Source organism: Ruditapes philippinarum, unplaced genomic scaffold, assembly GCF_026571515.1.
Source record: "Ruditapes philippinarum isolate M1 unplaced genomic scaffold, ASM2657151v2 ctg7931_1_1_1_1, whole genome shotgun sequence".
Taxonomy (NCBI): Eukaryota; Metazoa; Mollusca; class Bivalvia; order Venerida; family Veneridae; genus Ruditapes; species Ruditapes philippinarum.
Window position 1 is genome coordinate 7,852 of NW_026854810.1, and position 23,426 is coordinate 31,277.

General features: G+C 33.9%; 1 protein-coding gene across 1 annotated transcript in view; it reads right to left on the reverse strand.

The window, feature by feature from the left end:
* LOC132741130 (calcineurin-binding protein cabin-1-like) overlaps nucleotides 1-23,426 on the reverse strand; it is a 34,600-nt gene continuing 11,174 nt past the window's right edge. The window contains exons 8-27 of the mRNA XM_060729223.1: nucleotides 23,127-23,251; nucleotides 20,345-20,518; nucleotides 19,478-19,594; nucleotides 18,737-18,917; nucleotides 18,432-18,551; nucleotides 17,783-17,840; nucleotides 16,304-16,388; nucleotides 15,480-15,542; nucleotides 14,478-14,589; nucleotides 13,873-14,034; nucleotides 13,084-13,293; nucleotides 12,167-12,259; nucleotides 11,029-11,186; nucleotides 9,755-10,590; nucleotides 8,662-8,840; nucleotides 8,026-8,136; nucleotides 6,160-6,323; nucleotides 3,328-3,568; nucleotides 1,799-1,873; nucleotides 1-750 (exon numbers count right to left, since the gene is read on the reverse strand). Coding sequence (XP_060585206.1) covers nucleotides 1-750; nucleotides 1,799-1,873; nucleotides 3,328-3,568; nucleotides 6,160-6,323; nucleotides 8,026-8,136; nucleotides 8,662-8,840; nucleotides 9,755-10,590; nucleotides 11,029-11,186; nucleotides 12,167-12,259; nucleotides 13,084-13,293; nucleotides 13,873-14,034; nucleotides 14,478-14,589; nucleotides 15,480-15,542; nucleotides 16,304-16,388; nucleotides 17,783-17,840; nucleotides 18,432-18,551; nucleotides 18,737-18,917; nucleotides 19,478-19,594; nucleotides 20,345-20,518; nucleotides 23,127-23,251 — 4,014 coding nt within the window. The remainder of the gene's footprint in view (nucleotides 751-1,798; nucleotides 1,874-3,327; nucleotides 3,569-6,159; nucleotides 6,324-8,025; nucleotides 8,137-8,661; nucleotides 8,841-9,754; nucleotides 10,591-11,028; nucleotides 11,187-12,166; nucleotides 12,260-13,083; nucleotides 13,294-13,872; nucleotides 14,035-14,477; nucleotides 14,590-15,479; nucleotides 15,543-16,303; nucleotides 16,389-17,782; nucleotides 17,841-18,431; nucleotides 18,552-18,736; nucleotides 18,918-19,477; nucleotides 19,595-20,344; nucleotides 20,519-23,126; nucleotides 23,252-23,426) is intronic.

A 23,426-nucleotide genomic window follows, 5' to 3' on the forward strand; every position in this document is an offset into this window, starting at 1 on the left:
TCAACCTCCATTATCATCACTCTCATTTTCATCACTACTTGACTCTTCATCATCACTGTCATCACTTTTATCATTATCATCTTCATCACCATCATTAGCATCATCACTTTCTTCATCACTGCTACTTCCACTCTCACTAGATGATGATGACGACGATGATGATGATGAAGAAGTTGTTGTTGAATTAGCCTTTGCCTCTTGTTCATCTGAAGCAGACGGGAAAGGAGCCTCACTTTCATCTTCAGATAAAGCAGACGACAAAACTTCATCCTGTGAGGTTTCATTATCTCCACTTGTTATACCACCTTCCTTGTTTGGTTTTAATTTTTTTACTGCCTGGAGTAAACCCATTTTAATTTTTACAGTAGGTGCATTGGAATTCAAAGCTGGTGAAGCAGGTTTAGTCCTTTCAATATCATTCTTTTTCAACGGAGAATCTAAAGAACTATCAGAAAGAACTATAACATCTGATTCATCTCCTTTCTCAGTGGATTGTTTCTCACTTGCAGGTATGTCATTATTTGACTGACTATTATCAGTACTTGCACATTCAATCGAAGGTTTAGCTGTACTTTTTTCCGCCACTTTTTGCATGCTGTAACTTGCTCCCTGACTTTTCATAATATTGGCAAGACTGATCAAAGTTGGAGGTTTCACTGTTTTCGTAGACAGATCAACAGGCTCTGAAGGTGGTATAAAACTGGCTGGCACAGGAGATGATGCTCCAACGGGGGATTTAGAATCCTGGGCCTGAAAATAAAGAAATTGATTCTCTTCCATTCATAAAAGGTCAGAACTTAAGATTTCTTTGTCTGGTTTTTATTGCCACACATGTTTTGCTCATATCTTGGCAGCCGGTTCACATAACCGGCTTTACAGAATAACTAACCATTAATTATCATTTTCTGTTCAAGTCACTGACAACTTATCCCACATGATTTATATATCAGTCTTGAGAAACAAATGACCATTAACCTCAATGTCCAAGATCAATTGTCACAGTGAAATTTTACTATGCCCAAGAATCAAACTTACAACCCCAAGTTAACAAAAGCTGTCCCTTTTGAGCTCAGCCAACAAACACTTATCATTATAATATAAAGAAGAAATATTCTTATATATTTCAGTTCTTTGAGATTTCTATGGGGATTTTCAAAGAAAATTACATAATAAATGATGAACATATAGTTTTAACTTTCCTAGAATTATATATATGTCAAAATAAGAAAAGATTTTGCAATATTTAAAGTGGCTGGCCTATTATGGGAACATTTTCATTGCCATGATAAAAGTGTTTCTAATGTTGATAAAAACAATAGAAATATATGGAAAGAAGATGTTGATAAAAATCTACATGTTAGTGATTTAATATTTTGTTCTATAACAATTTATTATCTGCTGTATAAATATAAGTCATATCAAATCATGTATCTCACACTTGCTAACAATATTCATATACAATTATTTTGTGGTTTGTTGTTATGTCTGATACTTAATACTATTGACTTATATATTTATTGACCGACAGATCTTCTTTTATAGCCAATTTACTTTAATATTTAAATTAATTGTTTTCACATTACCCCTTACTATGCTAAAAAGTTTAAATAAACTCGTGTAACCTTTCAATTTAATTTTTATGGGAAATTTCAAAATATGTAGTGACTGAATAGCAAACAGTCTCCTGGACTTTCCTATTTTAAAAATATGCTCAATTACAATTTGTTACCTGGAATCAAGTTTAATTTTTGTTAAAACCATGAAACCAGACTTAAATCACATGAATCAGTGTGCTTACCTTCTTGGATTTTTGTGCCAGTAGCTGTTTACAGTACCTAATAGCCTGATCAAGGAACATTTTCTGTGGTAAAGTCTGAAACACATATAAAAACCATTTTACAATATTTAATTACATAACAAGGGACTCGAACCTACAGCAGTGAGGGGCAAGTTGTATATTAAATTATATACCTATTCAAAAATCAAGTGTAATTTCTTTTTTGTGTGAATCTATAAGTTCAGCTAAAGTAGTCTCAGAAGCTCAATGTTTAACAATATTACAAAATATCAGAAAATAAAATGCATTGAGGTACTGTATCAAGAAACAAGTGATATCTTTAACAAGCAGTCAAAACTGGGTGGTAACAAGCAAATTCGTTGAATTTATATCCCCCGCCGAGTACTGGTTATTATTAACACAACAACTGAAGACATAAGGCTTTATTTATATATTAATCATGGCATAAACAGTAATATTCTTTGAACTTGATAAATATTCAGGGCAATAACAGAGCCATAACTTTGTGTTAAATAGTAAAATCTGGAAATGCCAATGAGATGTATGCATACTACATAACTAATCAAGGGCCATAAATCTGAGTTATAAGTATCTGACTGGAACAAGGCGACTATATGCACATCTCCTCTTAGTATCCCATAAAGTTTCATTGAATTCCAGCCAGTAGTAGCAGAGAAGTAGCGAAGAAACAAATATTTTTCTATATGGATACTGCATAACTAATCAAGGGCCATAATTCTGAGTTAAAGTGTCTGACCGGAACAAGCCGACCACATGCGCATCTCCTCTTGGTATTGAAGGTTCCCATAAAGTTTCGTTGAATTCCAGCCAGTAGTTGCAGAGAAGTAGCGCGGAAACAATTTTTTTTATCAATATGCATACTGCATAACTAATCAAGGGCCATAACTCTGAGTTAAAGTGTCTGACCGGAACAAGCCGACGATATGCGCATCTCCTCTTGGTATTGAAGGTTCCCATAAAGTTTCGTTGAATTCCAGCCAGTAGTTGCAGAGAAGTAGTGCGGAAATGATTTTTACTCTATATGCATACTACATAACTAATCAAGGGCCATAACTCTGAGTTAAAGGGTCTGACCTGAACAAGCCGACGATATGCGCATCTCCTCTTGGTATTGATGATTCCCATAAAGTTTCGTTGAATTCCAGCCAGTAGTTGCAGAGAACTACTCCGGAAACGATTTTTACTCTATATGCATACTACATAACTAATCAAGGGCCATAACTCTGAGTTAATGGGTCGGACCTGAACAAGCCGACGATATGCGCATCTCCTCTTGATATTGATGATTCCCATAAAGTTTCGTTGAATTACAGCCAGTAGTTGCAGAGAACTACTCCGAAAACGAAATTCGGACGGACGGAAGGACAACGCCAAAACTATATCCCCCTCCCGATTCCATCGGCGGGGGATAACAATATTTCATTAGAAAATGAGTTAAAAGAAAATGTAACCTAAAAATTGAGACCATTGTTATTTTCTTCATTATAGAAACATCTTCATGTACGTACCTCTAGCTTCCTAAGAGTGACCCTATAAGCCTCTGCCAACAATCGATTTGACCTTTCAACATGTTTATTGAGTTTATGAACTCCATGTTCATGTATCTTGTATACGACCATGAGGAATTTCTGGCGTGCTTCCATGTCAGTGACCATCTTCATATCTTCAATTTGCTGTTCTACGGCATCAAGAGTGTAACGATGTGATGTCAGTGCATAATATTTCTTCTCTGCATCACGTAGATATTTCCTGTAAATGAAATAAAGATAAATTAGGTCACTAGGTAAATATTTGTTCATATAGGTCACAATGAACCACATACAATGATAGTTCTTGTTATATAGGCAATGAAGGCAATCCCATCAGAAATGGGAAAATCAAATTGTAAAAGTTATCATTTAAGAGCAAACTTTTGCAGACTTCTACAAATGTGGCAACAGTGAAGGATCATATTGTCAGTCATATTGTCAGCCAAATTGTCAGTCATATTGTCAGCCAAATTGTCAGTCATATTGTCAGCCATATTGTCAGTCATAATGTCAGCCATATTGTCAGTCATAATGTCAGCCAAATTGTCAGTCATTTTGTCAGTCATATTGTCTGCCAACCATTCATCAAAGAAATGCATTTGTAAATAACATTGGCAGAACTTAAATCATACATTATTGGTCTGCTGACATAATATCCTAACCTAGTCAACTAGACTGGTTTTGTTGTAAGACTTTAAGAAATAAATATGGTAATAAAATGTTCTTTTCATTCCACCTGGAAGAACTAATAAACACTCATGAACACCAGTCAGATTAGTGGGATAAAGTGAGCTGGACAGAATTCAAATTATTGTTATGGATTTGTCAGCCAGGCACCTGTTTGTTTTTATGTGTATACATGCACTTCTAATTATTCTAAATTCATATTTATTCTGTTTTATGTGAAGAAGTTGACACACAGTTGTTGAAAAACCAGGGTAGTACCGGTATGAACTCAAGATACACTTGTTATATAAAAGCCTACAAGTATATGAAAGGCTTTGTAACTGCTACATGATACAATTAAACGCAGTTCAGTTCTTTACAGGGCCTATTAAATGAAAGCTATCTGTCTAGTTTAAGGATGTTTGCAGGTTCTACTCTGGTGTCACACCTGACTTAAGGTATAATCCACCTAATGCATTACCTCCACTTTGAAGAGTATTCAAATAGGCTAGAACTACTGTCAACTGCATTATAACTGAGGGGCGCGGGTTCAAGCCCCAGAAGAGGCAACTTTTTTTTCTTTCTTTTTTTTTTTTTAACATTATTTGTGTCTCTCAGAAGAAAAAAGTGTTTCATTTTAATTATGAAATTATTATTGGTATTTATTGGCTAAATTGTGCTAAATTTATTATCAAATATGGTACCTGATATTTTCAACGTCATATAAAATAACTAGAACTCCGCGAGTCGGATGTGTCGCCTTGTGAACAATGTAGTTTAGGAGAAATGGCCAGGACAAAAATGAAATATGAAAAAAAACAAAGGGCAATAACTGAAAAAATAATAAGTGCAGAGCAGCATATCTGTGCACTGCACTTCTTATCAATAAGATCTATCATTCTATGATGTTTCAAGTCCATAGCTTTCATACTTGAGGAGAAATGACCAGGACAAAAATAAAGTAAGAAAATCAACAAAGGGCAATAACTCAAAAAATAAGAAATGCAGAGTATCAGTTCTTATGCACTGCACTTTTTCTTAATGAGATCTATCATCCTATGAAGTTTCAAGTCCATAACTTTTATACTTTCGGAGAAATGGCCTGGACAAAAATTAAGTATGAAAATTAACAAAGGGCCATAACTCAAAAATTAAGAAATGCAGAGTACCGATTCTTGTGCACTGCACTTCTTCTTAATGAGATCTATCATCCTATGAAGTTTCAAGTCCATAGCTTTTATACTTAAGGAGAAATGGCCCGGACAAAATTAAAGTATGAAAATAAACAAAGAGCAATAACTCAAAAAATAAGAAATGCAGAGTACCTGTTCTTGTGCAGTGCACTTCTTCTTAATGAGACCTATCATCCTATGAAGTTTCAAGTCCATGGCTTTTATACATTAGGAGAAATGGCCCGGACAAAAATAAAGTATGAAAATTATGAAAACTAGACGATAAAAGTATTTTATATTTGACAAGTGCAACCAATATACTTTTAAGAAAATTTATGCAAACTTTGAAAACAGCCCCCAATTTGAGTAAATTTTCGGGATATTTTGAATAAGGCCCTCAAAGTAGAAAAATGATCAAACAACTACTTAAAATGGGTGGGGTAGGGTAACATTTATATACATATTTCAAACATTTTGAGTAGAAATAATAATTTTGCTGGGTCATTTGTTAGCTGAATGCTATTATTTGTTTCTTAAAAATGTTCTATAGGAAAACATTTTTTCATAATGATTATAAAACAGAATATTTAGAGTTTCTCATTTCTGAAAAAGAGCCCTTCTAAAAGCCAAGTTTTACTTAAGAAAAATCTACATAACTCGTAAACCATACGGTAAACTTTGTTTAAATTTTGAATTCTTGTGTCTTTTAAGGTATATAACTGACCTATGTTGTCAATTTTATATTTTATCTATAGTTCCTTATAGTGCCCATTAGGGGGCTCATACCTTAAATAATGCATGCACAGAGGGGCATGTGAGATCTTCCTTACGGGCATGTGAGGTCTTCCTTTTTAATGACAGGTAGAAGTCAATATAACTTCATGACCTTTTTAGTGTTGTTATGACCAAAGAAATATAATAAACAAGGTGGAGATAGAGTTAATCTGTATAATTGAATCAGGTAGTAACTTACTTTCCAGGTTCTGGTTGCCTGTTAAGCTGTAAATGCACTTGGTGTAATGTTTGACTGTCTTTCTCAGCTCGTAAAACTTCCAGAACCAGACCTATACATCTGTTTAGGTGGGAGGGGAAACTTCCCGATCTGTCTATCTCATCTATTGGAATCTTCCATATGCCCTAACAAATATATTGACAAAATCATTTTTACATCTGTACCCTACACTGGTAATTTTATGTCCAAGGTAGATAATTAATGTTTATAATAGATGTTTATAATTTATACTTATTTATTTTAGTTTGTGTTGGAAGCTACAAGCTTAAAGAAGCACTCTTAAATCCGTTCCTGGTCACAACCAGTACAAAGCAATGATTGTAAAGTTTCTTGCTCATGGAAACAACAGCTTGCCATTTACAGGGTTTGAACCCATGCGGCAAGCAATCTTTAGATTACTAGTCTGACATGTTAATCACTCATTCATGCTGCCACTCTTTAACTGTTTACACACACTACAGTTAAACTCCTTTGATATGGACAATTTTTTACTTAACAAATATTTTTCAAAAATACTGCCATTATGGCCTTTCATCTTAATACTAAATTAGTAACAGTCCCTATGTATTATGGAGAGTGTAAATGATATATCAAAATGAGCAAGTTAGATATTTATTTGGTAACAATATCACCACTTTGCTGTAGAAAATTTACGATACAAGAAAACATTTGTAAACTTTTAAGCATTATTTCTTCTATCTTTTCTTTAAACAGCAACATAAAACAAGAGGGCCATGACTCACCTGTATATAGGCCCCTGGGCCAAGGCCAATTTTAAACCAGGGGCTTTTATTTGGACAAACTTGGTAGACACCCTTTAGAAGATTTTTCATGAAAAATATCTAAGCTCTAGCTCTTTGGGGTTTTTATAAGAAGACTTTCTTTAGTTTTTACTACATGTATATACATATAGGGAAAAACAATGACCCTCCCCCCCCCCTCGGAGGGGCCAATTTTGATCCCAGGGCTTTTATTTGAACAAACTTGGTAGACACTCGCTAGAAGATATTTCATGCTTAGTATCTAAACTCTAGCTCCTTGGGTTTTTTAAAAGATGTTTTTTTAAGTTTTTACTATATACATAAAGGGAAAAACAATGACCCCCTGGGGCAGGGCCACTTTTTACCCCAGGGCTTTTATTACAACAAACTTGGAAGACACCCGGTAGAAGATGTTTCATGCTTAATATCTAAGCTCTAGCTGTTTTGGTTTTTTAAAAGAGGATTTTTTAAGTTTTCACTATATACAAATTAGGAAAATCAATGACCCCCTGGGGCGGGGCCAATTTTGACCCCAGGGCTTTTATTAGAACAAACTTAGTAGACACTGACTAGATGATGTTTCATGCCAATTATTTAAGCTCTAGCTTTTTTTGTTTTCTAAAAGAAGATATTTAAAGTTTTTAATATATGCAAATAAGGAAAATCAATGACCCCATGGGGTGGGGCCAATTTTGACCCCAGGGCATTTTTTTTAACAAACTTGGTAGACACTGACAAGATGATGTTTCGTGCCAAATATTTAAGCTCTAGCTCTTTCGACTTTCTAAAAGAAGATATTTTAAGTTTTTACTTTCTGTTGCCATGGCAACCAGAGTTCTGCTTGGAATTAAATTCTTTGAACAATTTTTAAAGTTGACTACCAAAGGAACATTCCTGTGAAGTTTAAATGAAATTGGCTTAGTGGTTTATGAGATGTTGTTTAAAGTAAAGGTTTACGGACGCAGGACAGATGTCGGACAGAAAGCGATCACAAAAGCTCACCATGTCTCTTTGTGACAGGTGAGCTAAAAACCAACACACAATCATCACAAAACAGAAAGATTACCTGGAAGAATTTAGTTTGTTTGCGCTCACCAAACAATCCTTGACAAGGCATATAAGCTATATCCTGCCACTTTGGGGCTCCTAAAAGGATATTGTGGGCCTTTGTCAAATCCTGGAAGAGAATGTAACTCGACATGAAATTATTCTTGGCTGACCTCTATTAATATTGATTTATTTTGTTTAACGGCACATCAACACAGTAAAGGAAACAATTATGTTACAAACATAAAAAAACTACCAGGTGTCAAAGTCAAATTCACCTGGTGTAGCTAAGAGATGCATAGACTCCAATTATTCAGACACATTTAGTCACTGCTTATAAACACATGGGGATAAACAATGGCTGCAATTCTTATGCCTTAACCATTAAAGGCAACCCCTCAGCCACAAGGGGTGATCTCTATTAAGAAAGTATAAAGATTTTTACAATACCTCATTTTTTTTTTTTTTTTTTTTTTTAATGGAGGATACACGTGTGACAGTGACTCCGACACAAACACCAGTGGCAGTGAGTACAATGGCTCTCATTATTCTTCAATTAGTGGAGGTAAAAATGGGCCTTCTTTTTTTCAAACAAAATTAAAAGCTTACTAATAACTTGGGATAATACACAAACTGTTTAAATATCTAACTATACCTTATGGTATGGTGAATGCATGTATATATAAGCCAATCTATAGTGTGACTTGTAGTGGGTGGGGAACCTCTGTAGACACAATATGATACCTTGTCTACACCTCTCCACTAACTCACGGTGTAGCTCCAGCAATGACATCTTCAACAATGTGTTTATCTGATCATCAATTTTAGTATCAGCTTAAATATATAAAAATAAATGTGATATATAGAGAATACCATGCTGGTGTCTAATACTAAAAACCCTATGAGGCAAGGCTTAGAAAAAAAAAATTCTTGCAGAGTCTATAAATTTTATATTAGACACTTGTTTGGTATTCTATTTATCATGTTTTCAATTTTGATATGTGTTTCTTTCTTTAAATTCTTAAATTTTCAAATGAAACAAAAACCTGTCAAAAACCTCTCGAGTTCATGCCACACTCAATAATATGCCATGGTCATATCAATAGGAAATGGTCCCAACAAGTCTCTGATACAGCTCAGTGTGACTTATAAAGCTAAATTAATCAGGCATGTACTTCATCAACAGAAATTAATGTAATGACATCATAAATAACAAATTTTCAGCAAGTTCTTTTGCACTCTAATTATTCAATTACTTATTTTCTTTTATTGTGATGAAAGCCTGAAGTTTATTAGATTATACAAATTTATTTTTAGTTTGATTGTGTTGGAAGCTATATGCTTATTGTAACACTCTTGAATCCATTCCTGGACCCAACCAGTACTATGCAATGAATGTAAAGGTTCTTACTCAAAGAAACAATGGCTTGCCCCTATGAAGATTTGAACCATATAAGTCAGCAATCCTAAGATTACTAGTCTGACGCGTTTACCACTCAACCATGCCTCCAAGTTAATTTGAACCTTTCTCAAGTCCATTTCTTGGAACTTACAAGGTTCCAAAGTTTAAAAGACATTTTCCAAGGTCAAAGTCAGATTTCAGGCATTTGATTGGTTAAAAATTTAAACAAAATATGAACTGTCAAATGAAAATTGCTCACATAAAGTGAAATCTCTACTATTTTGATAACAAAATTTTTAATAAACAATATTATACAGTAATATAATTGCAAAAGTTTCAAGCATACCTTTCTCAGTAGTAGACAGTCCATTGTTACACTTATCCTCCCCATCAACAGTCATTGTTTCAATCTCTTTCTCACTATCAGCTTTACCAGAACATTCTTCCTTCATATTCTCCTCAATTAAGTCTTCAATATGAGACAAAACATTCCTAACACCTGCTTCAGTATCACCATCATTCATGTCCTCTTTGTCAGGCTTGGGTACGTCTTTGACAGCATTCCCATCACCTGCAGCACCTGAACATTTTGATTTTCTTTCAACATCATTTATTTGTTCAGACCCATTCTGATCATAAGCTTTACTGTCTTGGCTGTTTGCCAAACTCTCCCCTCCGGCTAATGTATCAGATTCTACCTTAACAACTTCAGTGGATTTTTCAACAGTATTTAACACTTCACTTGGCTTTTCACCAAGAATACTGGATATAGAAAATGGTGATTGTTTAAGTTTCTGTTGGTTAGCACTGTCTTTGTCTCTTTTACTCTCAACAGATTCACTTTTAGGAGTTATTACCTCCCTTTGCTGAAAACTCTCCACTTGAGGAGATTTAGAACTTTCTATTGTTGCCATGGTGATATCCACTTCTGTCTTCTGCTCTTCAGAATGCAATTCAAGGGTCGTTACAGACTTACTTGGAACTACTAAGTCCACTTTATCTAAATCAAATGATTTCTGTTCTGTCACATTCTCTGTTTCCATAGCAACCGGATTTGAAACTGATTTAAGTCCAGAAATATGTTTTTCTCTAAAGTAGGTGTGGTCAGTTGAGGGGTTGGATTTAGAGGGTGTGGTTTCAGTACAAGAGCTTTCATCAGCTGATGACATAGAGTCCCTCCTCCTATAAGAATTACATAATATTTGCCATACAAAAAAACATTTAATTATAATGTGCCCATAGGACCCCCCAACCCAACTTTTGTCAGTCTATGGATGAACAAAATGACTGTAAGGGAATATGTACATGCTCCCTACAGTATAGACTAAACTATCATGATTAAATACATTTCTTTTCTCCGTCAGAAATACAACATGTAATATTAATAAATAGCTCTTGTGAAAAGTCTTACATTATATGTTTATAAGACAACATATATTTATCAAACAGAATCAAATATCTTAAATTTTTTTATACTCTAAATAACAAAGGTACCCTTTCATAAAATCTGAACAATACATTTCTTTAAACATATAAATAACTTAAAATAATTAACATATTAAATCTCAACTGTAACGAAAACAATTTTTTTCTACACAGCAATATAAAAAGACACATTACTCAGTTTTGCCAGTTTGTCCAAATTCTATACGTTTAACAAACGGGGTGTTGGCAGATTCAACTATATATTTGACATACAGCTTGTAATTGTGGTCCTCAGATTCTGCTTCATGTCTCAGCAGATGCTTCAGTATAATCACATGAAGACGGTAGTACATCTGTAACATGGAAAAATTTATCTGTGAAATATTTATGCATTTAAAGCTGACAGGGGTATTAACTCAGTGAGGTATTGGGTAGCTCAAACACTACTATTCTTACATAACTCAAGAATTAGCAAAATATACATATTCTTTTTCATATTTTAGTCTTGGTTGAGTATAAAGTGACTGTATAGTGCCTATTTTCCAGCTTTACTTGAAGACAAAAACCTTTAGTGACCTTTCATGCATTTTAGGCATGACCTGACGCTTGAGCTGAATTATCTACTTTCTGGCTCTATGAACATTCAGGCTGGTCTGGCTCTTTGTACAGGGTGACCTGGTCCTATATACAGACTGGCCTGGCTCTATGTACAGGTTTCCCTGGCTCTATAGACAGACTGGCCTGGCTCTATGTACAGGTTTCCCTGGCTCTTTATACAGACTGGCCTGGCTCTATGTACAGGTTTCCCTGGCTCTTTGTACAGACTGGACTGGCTCTATGTACAGGTTTCCCTGGCTCTTTGTACAGACTGACCTGAACAGTCTGGCTAGCTCTATGTACAGGGTGTCCTGGTTCTATGTACAGACTAGCCTGGCTCTATGTACAGGCTAACCTGGCTCTATGTACAGTCTGGCTTGGTTCTATGTACAGACTGGCCTGACTCTTGGCCTGACTCTATGTACAGGTTGGCCTGGCTCTATGTACAGGGTGACATGGTTCTATGTACAGGCTTACCTGGCTCTATGTACAATCTAGCTTGGCTCTATTTACAGGCTGGCCTGGCTCTATTTACAGTCTGGCCTGGCTCTACTTAAAGGCTAACCTGGCTCTATGTACAGTCTGGTCTAGCTCTTTGTACAGGGTGACGTTGTTTTATGTACAGAATGGCTTGACTCTATGTATCGGCTGGCCTGGCTCAATATTGATAGCATTCAAAAGTATAAAAACCCTTAAAAACAGAACAATAAAAATAAAATAACTGACAGTTACTTACCTCTAATGCTTCCACAGCAAGATGTGGTGTGTTATATGCATACTGAATACGCTTAGGATACTTCGCATGCTCTTTGTGAACACATTCTAGGGCCTGAAATCAGTAACAATTGTAATATGAAGTTAAAAACTTTGATATTATAGGGACTCCACTAAGGTACTCTGACATGACAGGACTGGAAATTTTTATTTTTTTTGAGATTTGTGTACCATTTCACATAGTTCTAAACCAATACCTGGTGAGCAAAATTCCAGATCATTCACTCACTCCATTTTTCCAGAATAGTCATTTAAATTGATCCAGAAAAGGAAAAGTGCTTATAGCTCAGATCAAGCTAAGAACCTCATACAAATATAATTTTCATTTTCATTTTGGATATATTTCTGTATTATCTTTTGCATATTTTACAGCTTTATATGACCCATGATATAATGTGATAATTTCACTTGAGGTGTGGTAATTGTCAAAATACAACAAGTATTTACCAAAAACTCCCTTGTCATTAATAGTGTCATCAACATTTTACAGAATAATAATATCTGTCATATTTTGCAGTTCGGATCGGAATATCCGTCCCGAGGTGACCCGCCCATGGGCGGGTGACCGAGGGACGGATATTCCGATCCGAACTGCAAACATATGTCAGATATTTTTTCTTGCATATTCTACCATATTCCATTATATTTTAAATCCTTTATCTTTAATTTCGATGGCAATTTATATCATTACAACCGTAACTACTTCATTACAACAGCATATGAATTACAACTTCATTCATAACGATAAAATGACGTCATCCTAAGCGTGCCATTGTACAGCACGCAACTCATCTGGCACCCCCCATGCCAGATGAAATTTCCGGCATGGGTAAAACTCACGGAAACGCCAGTCTGATATGCAAGAAATATATTTCTTACCTTCAAATAATAAGATGCAGCATCTTTAATGCCTGTTTTCTGTTTCTCACAACATTTGCCCAGCATGTAATTATGTAGCCATTCATCTTCCGACCAGTCTCGGTCACATCCAGCGGCCATACGGAAACAGTCAGTTGCCGTCTGCAACATTTCTCGCTTGCTGTTGACTGCTATCTTTACAGTTTCCTCATCCATCGCAAACCATTTTTTCTACAAACAAAATTTGACTTAAGAAATAGGGAGAATAATCAGATAGTTATGCATAAATGCTAAATACAAACTATTCTAATATCTCATTAATTAGTAAATATGTCAAGTACTTTAGCATATAAAAGGCTGTACACAGGTGCTCCAGCACACACTGAAAGTAGAGGTAAGTATTTGAGAATACTCTTTTTATAAGTAAAATTTGGATAGTGCCACTATGACCTATACTGTGTTTAAATGAATCTAAAATCATATGATAATATGAACATTTACCCATTGGATTTGTCTACAAGTAACTGGAACGCCAAATAGTCTTTAAAAACACCTCTAATAAGCTATCATGAAGCACTGTACATGTATTTATATTTAATGCAGTTTAACTGTGATTTAAGCTAGGCACTCATTAGGACAACTTATACGTCCACCTCTTTTAACTAACCAATACTGGTGCCTTATATGAGAAATATTGTCATCACTGCAGTGGGGGTCTCAAACCAACAAATATGGGGTTGGAATGCAAGCTTTTTAACCACAAAGCCATCCTTATCCCAGTGTGAACTGTTTGTTTAAACATTTACTTACCCATCTGATTTGTCTAGAAGCATGTGAATGTAACTGGTAGGCCAAGGTACCGTACTCTATCCACAGTTTACTATTGGTATCATCTATTTCAACTGCTCGCTTAAAACATCTCAGGGCTGCTATAGATTTCTTATACAGAGGTTGGTCCATCTTCAATTCAGCCTTAAATAAGATATACATCATATATGATTTTTTATTTTTTATTATCATGACTGATCGTTTTAAAGTAATCATTTTAATACAAGGAGGTTACAATCTAAAAGTTTTATTACTGTTGCTAAGCAATAAATCTCCGTATAAATAACTTTTAGTCTGCTGGCAACAGTCGATTGCACCAGTGCAGACCGTGAACCCTTGGCACAAATCTGATCATGATCTGCATTGTTTGCTATACAGTCAGTACACATTTTAAAATTTTCCCTAAAAATTTATAAATGGTTTTATCCAGGCTGAAAGTCCATTTAAGATGCTTAGTGGGGCAAGGGTTCCAGTTGAATACAAGTAGTGAAAACACTTTTAAACCTGCCTATAATTTGCTTGCAGCTAGGAATAGAGAAGCAGGAAAGTAATTTTAACAAACAGGAAGGGATAAATAAGATGCTCACCGAGGCCAGTTTTGAGTCAAGCTGACTCATCCTAGCCAGTGCCATACCAGCCCACGAGTCCAGTCTACATGGGTTCATACACAGATCCTGCATATAAAACTTTATAGCTTTTCTGAAAAAGTTTAAAAAAAATATTATTAATTCGCAGACAGAAATAAACATTGTCCACCATTTCAAATAAATGATTTTTATTTAGCTCCTGCTCACTTACTTGTATTTTTTTTTTTTTGTATTTATTAATATTTTTTTTAACTCGGGGCTGATACTATCAAGTTTAAATGAAACTTTCAAGCTTAAATGCTTCATCAGGATTTTATGCTTTTTTCCAATTCAAAATTTCCCACTTTCCTTACACTTTTGGTCAGCAATCTAAAAAAATATATGTGAAATAATAATACATGTAGCACACATGTAAATTCCCCTGCCTTGAATTGCTTTTATTTATTATTCTAACTATATTTTTCTTCTCGTTTCTTTGGGTTCAGATTTCTTTGATTGGTTCAGATTTCTTTGATTGGGTTCAGATTTCTTTGCTTGGGGGGTTCAGATTACACTAGAACTGTCAAATATCAGGGGGAAAATTTCTAGATTGTTTTTTTAAAAAATTTATTCTATTTCAGGCACAATAATGTATCTGTGTTCAGAATCTCAGGACTTTTGAAAACTAGCCAGATGTCTTCCACAGGAGTTCTGATACAAACCAACACATAAAAAAGCTAGGAGGGGTGAGTTATTTGAAGTTAACAACCTCATCATGATTGACCTATTTACTGTGTGGACAGCTTTATGTAAACTGGCTGAATGGCTATCCAGTTCCTACACTGGGATAATACATTAATCACTGTTTGACCCGGCTTACACAAAACAATGCAAGGTTTTTCTTGTTAAACTGTTTGTAAGAAATTGACATAACAATGAAAGAAAAGGACAGGTTAGATTTTTCACTGCTAAAATCTGGAGAGGTCAATTTTTATGTAGAAGAAAAGAAAATATAAAACTTACACTGCTTCTTTGTTCTTGAGGTAATAATCTGCCAACAGGTAATATATAGCATCAACTACAGGTCTGAAATAAAAAAATAAAATATCTACAATGTATAATCAAATTACTTAACTGCAAAAAAGTTGGTAATAAATGTCAGCACTATCTTGCAAGATTAGTATATACACCTGGCTTAACAGCAACTTATATTGTACATGTATGTTTGTAACTGAAATAAGAAGGAATGCTAAGTCACACAAAATATTAACTGTCATATATCCATGAAGTTATCCCTTGATCTAATAAGTACCATTCTGATCATTCTTTATTCACTAGTTTATACATTATTTATCTTAGCTTAACTGTGAAACAAAAGCTTGTTGCATATTTTGTATCACTTGTTAGTTTGTTTTCTGGAAACATGGTTATCACCCCAGTGGGACTTGAACCCATGATATCTAGTTGAGAGGCAGACACATGCTGCTAGGTCACCCTACCTCTAATACTTTATTAATGGGATTTTTATCAAACCAGAGAGGCAAGCAAGTGTTTTTTCATCCAAAAATACAAAAACAAAAACAGTCTTCAAACCAAGCTCAATATATTTATCAACCAATGATTAAATATTTACAGTTAACAAGATCACTGTTATTTGTACAAAATTTTCACTGTTTGTTCAGGTTGATATATTGACACCTTAGTACAGTAACAGGTTAACTCCATAAATATTCTAAAGGGGGTTAACACGTTACTTCACTAAGATGAAGCTATGCAGGCCCTGATCTTGAGTTATACAAGAACATAATGACTATCAATATTTATAATTCATTTCATTAATTACTTACAGTGTAACTTGTCTACCATCTTGTATAGCAGGTGTTATACTGTTTGTTCCCTCTATATAACTCTGTATATCATCAACAGGTATACCTGTATATCAGATTTCAAACATGTAACATCATGTAACATTCTATAGTAAATATCCTGTATCATTTATACGACATGTCATTTCATATAGATATTTGAGCCGCGTCATGACAAAACCAACATAGTGCGTTTGCGACCAGCATGGATCCAGACCAGCCTGCGCATCCGCGCAGTCTGATCAGGATCCATGCTGTTCGCCTACAAACCCTATTACAAGTAGAGAAACTGAAAGCGAACAGCATGGATCCTGATCAGACTGCGCGGATGCGCAGGCTGGTCTGGATCCATGCTGGTCGCAAACGCACTATGTTGGTTTTGTCATGACGCGGCTCATTTATTAAACATTCTAACAAGCTTCTAAACATTCCCTTTTCCAACAGATAGGGCAATCAAGTGCATAATCACATGATATATGTACAGCACTAACACATCATCTGACATCAGATATGACATCAATAAACCAAACATCATCATGGAAAATTACTTCTATGCTCAATGTAGTTCAACATATTTTTATTAATTCTCTTTATTTATTTAGCATGTAACAATGATAATAGATATTAATTTTTCTTTCATTATTGTATAATAATGCTCTGTTTTTCATTTAAATGCTTTGTCATTAATCGCTCTGGCCTGTTGGCCTTTGTGCTTATATTTCTGCGCATTTGAACTCGAACCATGCATTATTCTACAACAATGTACTCAAAATTGATATCTAAATATAACAATATGTGACCAGCTTTTGTATATTAATACTACATAATCATTGTGTAATATGCCATTCTTTTTATAGTGACATCATCCATTGAGTTTACATAGGGTTAATGACATAATAAAATATTTCATTGAACACATGTTACATACAGAAATACAGTACCTATTGGTTAAATAACTTTAATAAATTCAAATTCTAATTTTGTTCTCCGTTATTTGTGTGCATTTGTAAAATGGTTCTTATATTTGCAAATATGTTGAATAGCAATCACTTTTCTAGTTATTATTGTTCAACCTTTTACTTTATTCATAAAGTAAGAACATTAAAATAAGACAGCAGTTTGCTGAAACTTTAAGCTATTTTGATATTTTCTTTACTCCAAGTCTTTTTTGATAAGTTTATTACCAGTTATAATATTATGTCAGTGTTTTTACGTGTTTATTGCCAGTTATAACAATATATAATTATTGTTGTATGGAGGCTGTATGGAGGCATGGAGGTTGTATTAAAGCTGTATGGAGGCATGGAGGTTGTATTAAAGCTGTATGGAGGCATGGAGGTTGTATTAAAGTTGTATGGTAGCAGTATGGAAGCTGTGAAGGTTGTCCTGGCTCTCTATATATGTATGTCATTATTGCAACAACTATTTGAAGGTTAATTCTAATGTACCCTGTTTACTTACCCATAGTTTTACAGCTTTCAGGAATTAACACAGTAATCCTCTTCAATAAAAACTCTACCTGTAATTATATATAATATATGAAATCAATAAATAAAAATTTCAACTTGTTTTTGTTTATTGATTTGGTTTTAAGACACACATACACTGTGAAAATCATATAACCTCTATTCAGCTTTACTCAAATTACTGGTTAAGAGAGACAGCAAGTGCCACTTTGTGCAATTTTTCTGGCACAACTGGTCACAAGGTTAGGACCAACCACCTTTTATAGGCTAGACGGAAAGCTTCATCATTTCATTTTGTAATGAACCATGACCAAATGAAGTTTTTAGTTGTTGTTTTTTTTTCCTTCAAATTATAATTTATTTGTTCCGATTGTATTTCATTCATACTTTGGCCAAAAAAGGAGTTATAAAAGTTTTTCTTTACCCTATGTATATCAACACTTCACTGAATTAAGACAAAACTTTCCCTCTGATATAATGTTTCAGTATGGAAATATCTTCTTAAATATGAGGTATCCCTGTTATATAATTTCAATCACTCTGTCCCCAAGTAAGTAAAGTCATAACTATTTCTTCTGAAAATGAATAAGATTAAAATCATGACACAAAAATTCATAAAGGAAAAAAGGTGCATTTCTATTTACCTCTGCACTGATTGTTTCTGATCTATATCCATCAAACTCTGGAAGTGTTTTTGGCTTGAAATACTCAAACACATCCACAGCATGGTCCCATTGTAAACTTATATTGCTGGCATTGTGGTCCTTAAAAAAACAAATCAGATATAAACCAATCTGGAAACTGCTAGTTAAGTGACAATGATATCAAACAAGTGTTTTTTTAGTCGACAATCTTAACCTCTCAGCCACAGACACCCTTAAAATGTGGGTGAAATAAAAATTAAGTGCTTGAATGAACAGATTTAAGTAAACAATAAAGACAATCTAACCTGTAAATGTTTAGCCTTTCCCTTTTTGTTAGGATGACCAAACAGACAATACACACATTGTTCAAATGCTTGCTGGTACTCCTCTTGGAATTTTGACACTGGTTCCTTGCACATAGCTTTTTTCAATACAGACATAAAGAACAGAAGTAGGGCACCATCTGACTTTGTACACCATGAACGACTGAAAGAAAGGACAAAAATGAACATTCATCATCTTCTAGTGAATGTATTGCAATCATAGTTGTGTTAGGGTATCAAACAAATAACAAAAAGATCAATTCAATAGAAAAATATGGTTAAAGGGACATCCCTTAGTAGGAATGAAAAATAATTTTAAAGTGAAATTTGCAGACTCAGTATGATAAAGTTTTTTGTTTTTTGTTGTTGTTTTTTAATTGGTTTTTATTTCACACCAACAAAAGTATGGTGACTTTCTAGCTTTACTCATAGAGGAAGACGTCAGGAACCCCTGTGTGCGTTATTTCAGGCACAAACCTGAGTGGAACCACAGACAATGTGTAAGCTAACTGGATATCTTTCTCAAATACAAGAATCTTGCGAGGTTGGAACCTACAATGGTTAGAGGCAAGTGATGATGAAGTCGGTTCATGAGATCAATTAATGGTGGTGATATGCTCCAGGTGGACACTTTTTTTGCCTCAAAATTATCTTCCAATTAAAGTTATATACAATAGAAACTTAGACAAGATAGGACCTTAAGAAGAAATAACTTCACTTTACCTTCCAAGATAATCATGAGCTATATTTAGTAACATATATGATGATGACATATTTTCTTCTGTTTTTTCTTCCACACTATCTCCCTTCAATCTTGCTTCTTCTAACTTATCCTCTTCTCTGAAATAGAACACAATTCATAAATGACTTGTGTTTTATCATTCAAGATAGCAGTATTTATATTCTCAACAAACACTGGGATGATGGTCATTATAATATGTTCTAAGTTTTGAAAAAATATTTCAATTTGTAAAGTAATAAAATCGGTCAATTCAAAAAATTTACCCAATGTGTGACACTAACACTTATGCCAAAATCATGAAAAGTAGAATACATCTTCATAGAATATAATTATAACTGTCAGACTGAAAACTGAGTGACACTATAAAATGTGTTGAGAGCACCAAACAAAATACTGTATTCTGGTTTATATACCGGACTCAGCACTTGAACGATTAAATGCTAAACCACACCTTTTCACCCGCCTTAATGCACTTTAAAACGTCTAATTCATCTCTTCACACAAATTTATGAACAATAATGAATAAAAAATCTAAGAATCAGTGAAAAGTGTTATTTTTCTACTTTGTGATCATGATTTCTGCAAGTGATGGGGTTTTTTTTGGAAATATTGCAAACAACCGTTTGTTTGCAACCATTTATATACGGCCATATAACCTGTCAGGAATATTTATAACAAATTTATAATACAGCAAGCATCATTTTTTCGAGAAAAGAGTAAGATTTCTTTATAAATCGACAGCAGCCGTGTATATAAAAATATATTAATGTCACGATTATCCAATGAAAAGCAACGTTACAAACATGCAGTATTATAAAAAATACTATAAGAAAATTGTAAAAACGTACTGTTTGATTATATAATACAGTAATATCCAGGGTACAACTGTATCCACAGCCATCGTGGTCATACTTTCTGGTAGTGACATGTTTAAATCTATCAACCGTATCAAGTTCTGAGAAAACCTGATTATATTTGAAGATGTTAATGCATCAGATATAGAAACATTCTTCTCAAATATCCTGAAACAAAAAGGATACAAAATTCACATCTTCGAATGGGTACATTAGCGCTAATTACACATTTTATCATGAAGTTTTATTCATTTTGGCTTAAAAAAACCCTTTCATCTTAAAAAAATAAGTGATTAAAAACAGTCTACTAAGATGGTTCCATTACGTAATGTCCCTTTAAAGGCCATTTATGTCCAAGAAATACTTTTATTTTCATTTCTCAAAAGATTTTTCTTCTTTTTTTTTTTGGTACTTTTATAGATTCAAACAAAATTACTCATTGGCCAATTACCTTAGCAATCTTTTTCTTCTGTCACTTTTTTTTGCAAAAAGTTCATTTATAGTTATTTATTATTTTGTATGGAAGTCAAAATACTACTTTTTGTTTACATTTTGCTACTTTTATGACAAATAATTTCACATTTTCCGCTACTTTCTTCAGGTAACAAGCATCTTATATAATCTTATACCATATTCAAACATTATAAAACTCATTTTTGCCCTTTCTAAAGAAGTAAATTTTATTCATATCTGAGGCATAATGTGCCTTTAAATAAAGATAAAAGAGAAACAAGTCTAAATTGAGCCAATATCAATAAGGTGGTCAGAAGGTCTTATAGGTAAGGCTCCCACGTTTACAATTTTTTGTGAATGTTTACACGATTGCTAAGAACCGAAACGATACCGTTTAAACGGTGGTACCTCTTTGTACTATAGTAACTATACACAACATGTATTTGAGTCGCCAAATGATGTCTTTCTTTCTATTTTTTATACATGTACAAATAAAGAATGTCCAGGGCTCATCACGATTGAGTCAGCACACATTTTTTGCTTTGTAACCCCACTTTTTACCTAATCTATATTATGTCACAACAATTTTGCACCGTAATGCTGTGTGGAGGGTTGTAAACACCTATTTTCAGTTTGTTTACTTTGATAAACCACTAAAATTGATAAAATCCATTATTACAGGCAATGATTAAGATATTTTGTAAGACAATATGGTCATTTCGATTAAACGGTAAACAAAATCGTAAACGTTTATGAATGAAAATCGAAACGAATCTGTTTAAACGTGTAATCGTGGGGGCCTTACTTATAGGTGTGTCTTTATTCTATCCCTTGCATTAAAATATGATTACATATAAGAACAAGCAATTATCATAGTATTGCAAGCAATCCATAAGTCCCCTACCGGTAAGAGCCCAAGCAACATTCTGAAGGGCCATTGGCCATTCACTTATGTTTCTATTTTAAGTAAATTTGTTGAAAAAGTTCTTTAAAAGTGATCACAGTGAACAGACAGACAGACGGACTGAAGGACAGTCTAAAGTTATTTTTTAAACATCCCTGTTATCAAAATATAACATTTTAAAAGCAAAATTTAAAAAAAAAGGAGATAACAATGTCATACATGATGTGAGTGTAACAAAGAACAATTAGTAATGAAGGTATGAATATTGAATATTTATTTTGAAATTGAAGTAAATGAAAGTTAAAAGAACAAATAGGAAAAATTAAAAGTTTAAGGAGGAGATAATTCTGGAAATATGGATGCTAGATTTATAAACCTTGTCATATTATAATGATGTGGGAGTTTGAAGAAAATTCTATCATGATTGAAGAAGTTGGAGTAAAAATTACCAATTTCTCAAAAAAGTTCAAAAGGGGCATAATTCTGGAAATAGTCTTGCTAGAGTATTGAACACTCACAAATGTTGAGTGATAATAAGAAACATTTATATGAAGTTTGAAGTAGATACGTTCAGAAAAAAAGAAGTTATTAAAAAAAACAATGTTTTTTTTCATGAAAATTTTAAGTTCAAGGGAGGTAATTCTGATAAACTTTATGCTAGAGTTGTAAACTTTGTCACATATGATGTGGTTGATGACTAGCAACTTATTTTTAAAGTTTGAAGAAAATACCTTAAGAAATAAAGAACTTATAGTGAAAAAACTTAAAAACTAGAATCAGAAATCTTGAAATTCAGTCTATTTGTTGCCATAGCAACCAGAATTTTCAACACAGGAATATAAGAAAAGGATGTACATAATTTCCATACTGCCATCTACCCATATGTCAAGTTTCATAAAAATATTTTCAATACTTTTTGCGTTATCACTGGATCCAGGTTATGTGTAAAATCTGCCATATTTTCAGTCTATTTGTTGCCATAGCAAGCAGAATTTTCAGCATAGGAAAAAAAGAAAAAGACGTGCATAATCTCCATACTGCCATCTATCCATATATCAAGTTTCATAAAAAAATTGTCAGTACTTTTTGCGTTATCGCGGGATCCAGGTTATGTGTAAAATTTGCCATATTTTCAGTCTATTTGTTGCCATAGCAACCAGAATTTTCAACATAGGAAGAAAAGAAAAGGACGTGCATAATCTCCATACTGCCATCTATCCATATACCAAGTTTCATTAAAATATTTTCAGTACTTTTTGTGTTATCACGGGATCCAGTTTTGTGGACGGACGGACTGACGGACGGACAGACGGACGGACGTACAGACAGACGGACGGAGGGTAAACCTAAAGTCCCCTCCGATAGACCGGTAGGGGACTAATAATAGTTTCTAGGTTCAATATAATGTAAACTCTTTACCTTTGCAGATATGAGAATATTGTGATCATAGTTTTGTTCCAGCTGCTAGTTTCCTCAGATTTACTTCCTTGTCTTGACATCTGATAACACTCATTAAACCCTTCCTCTCCCCATAATAAGCAATTCTGTAAGAGTACACAACTAAACATTATCTATTTTACTAAATTTAATTTTAGGGCCGGACAATAATGAGTATTCAAATACTTGACTTAGGCATAGCATTATATGCCCGAAAGTGTTGTTTTTTGTTTTTTTAGTAAGTATGAAGCATTTGTTAGACATGGGATTTAAATAAAGAAT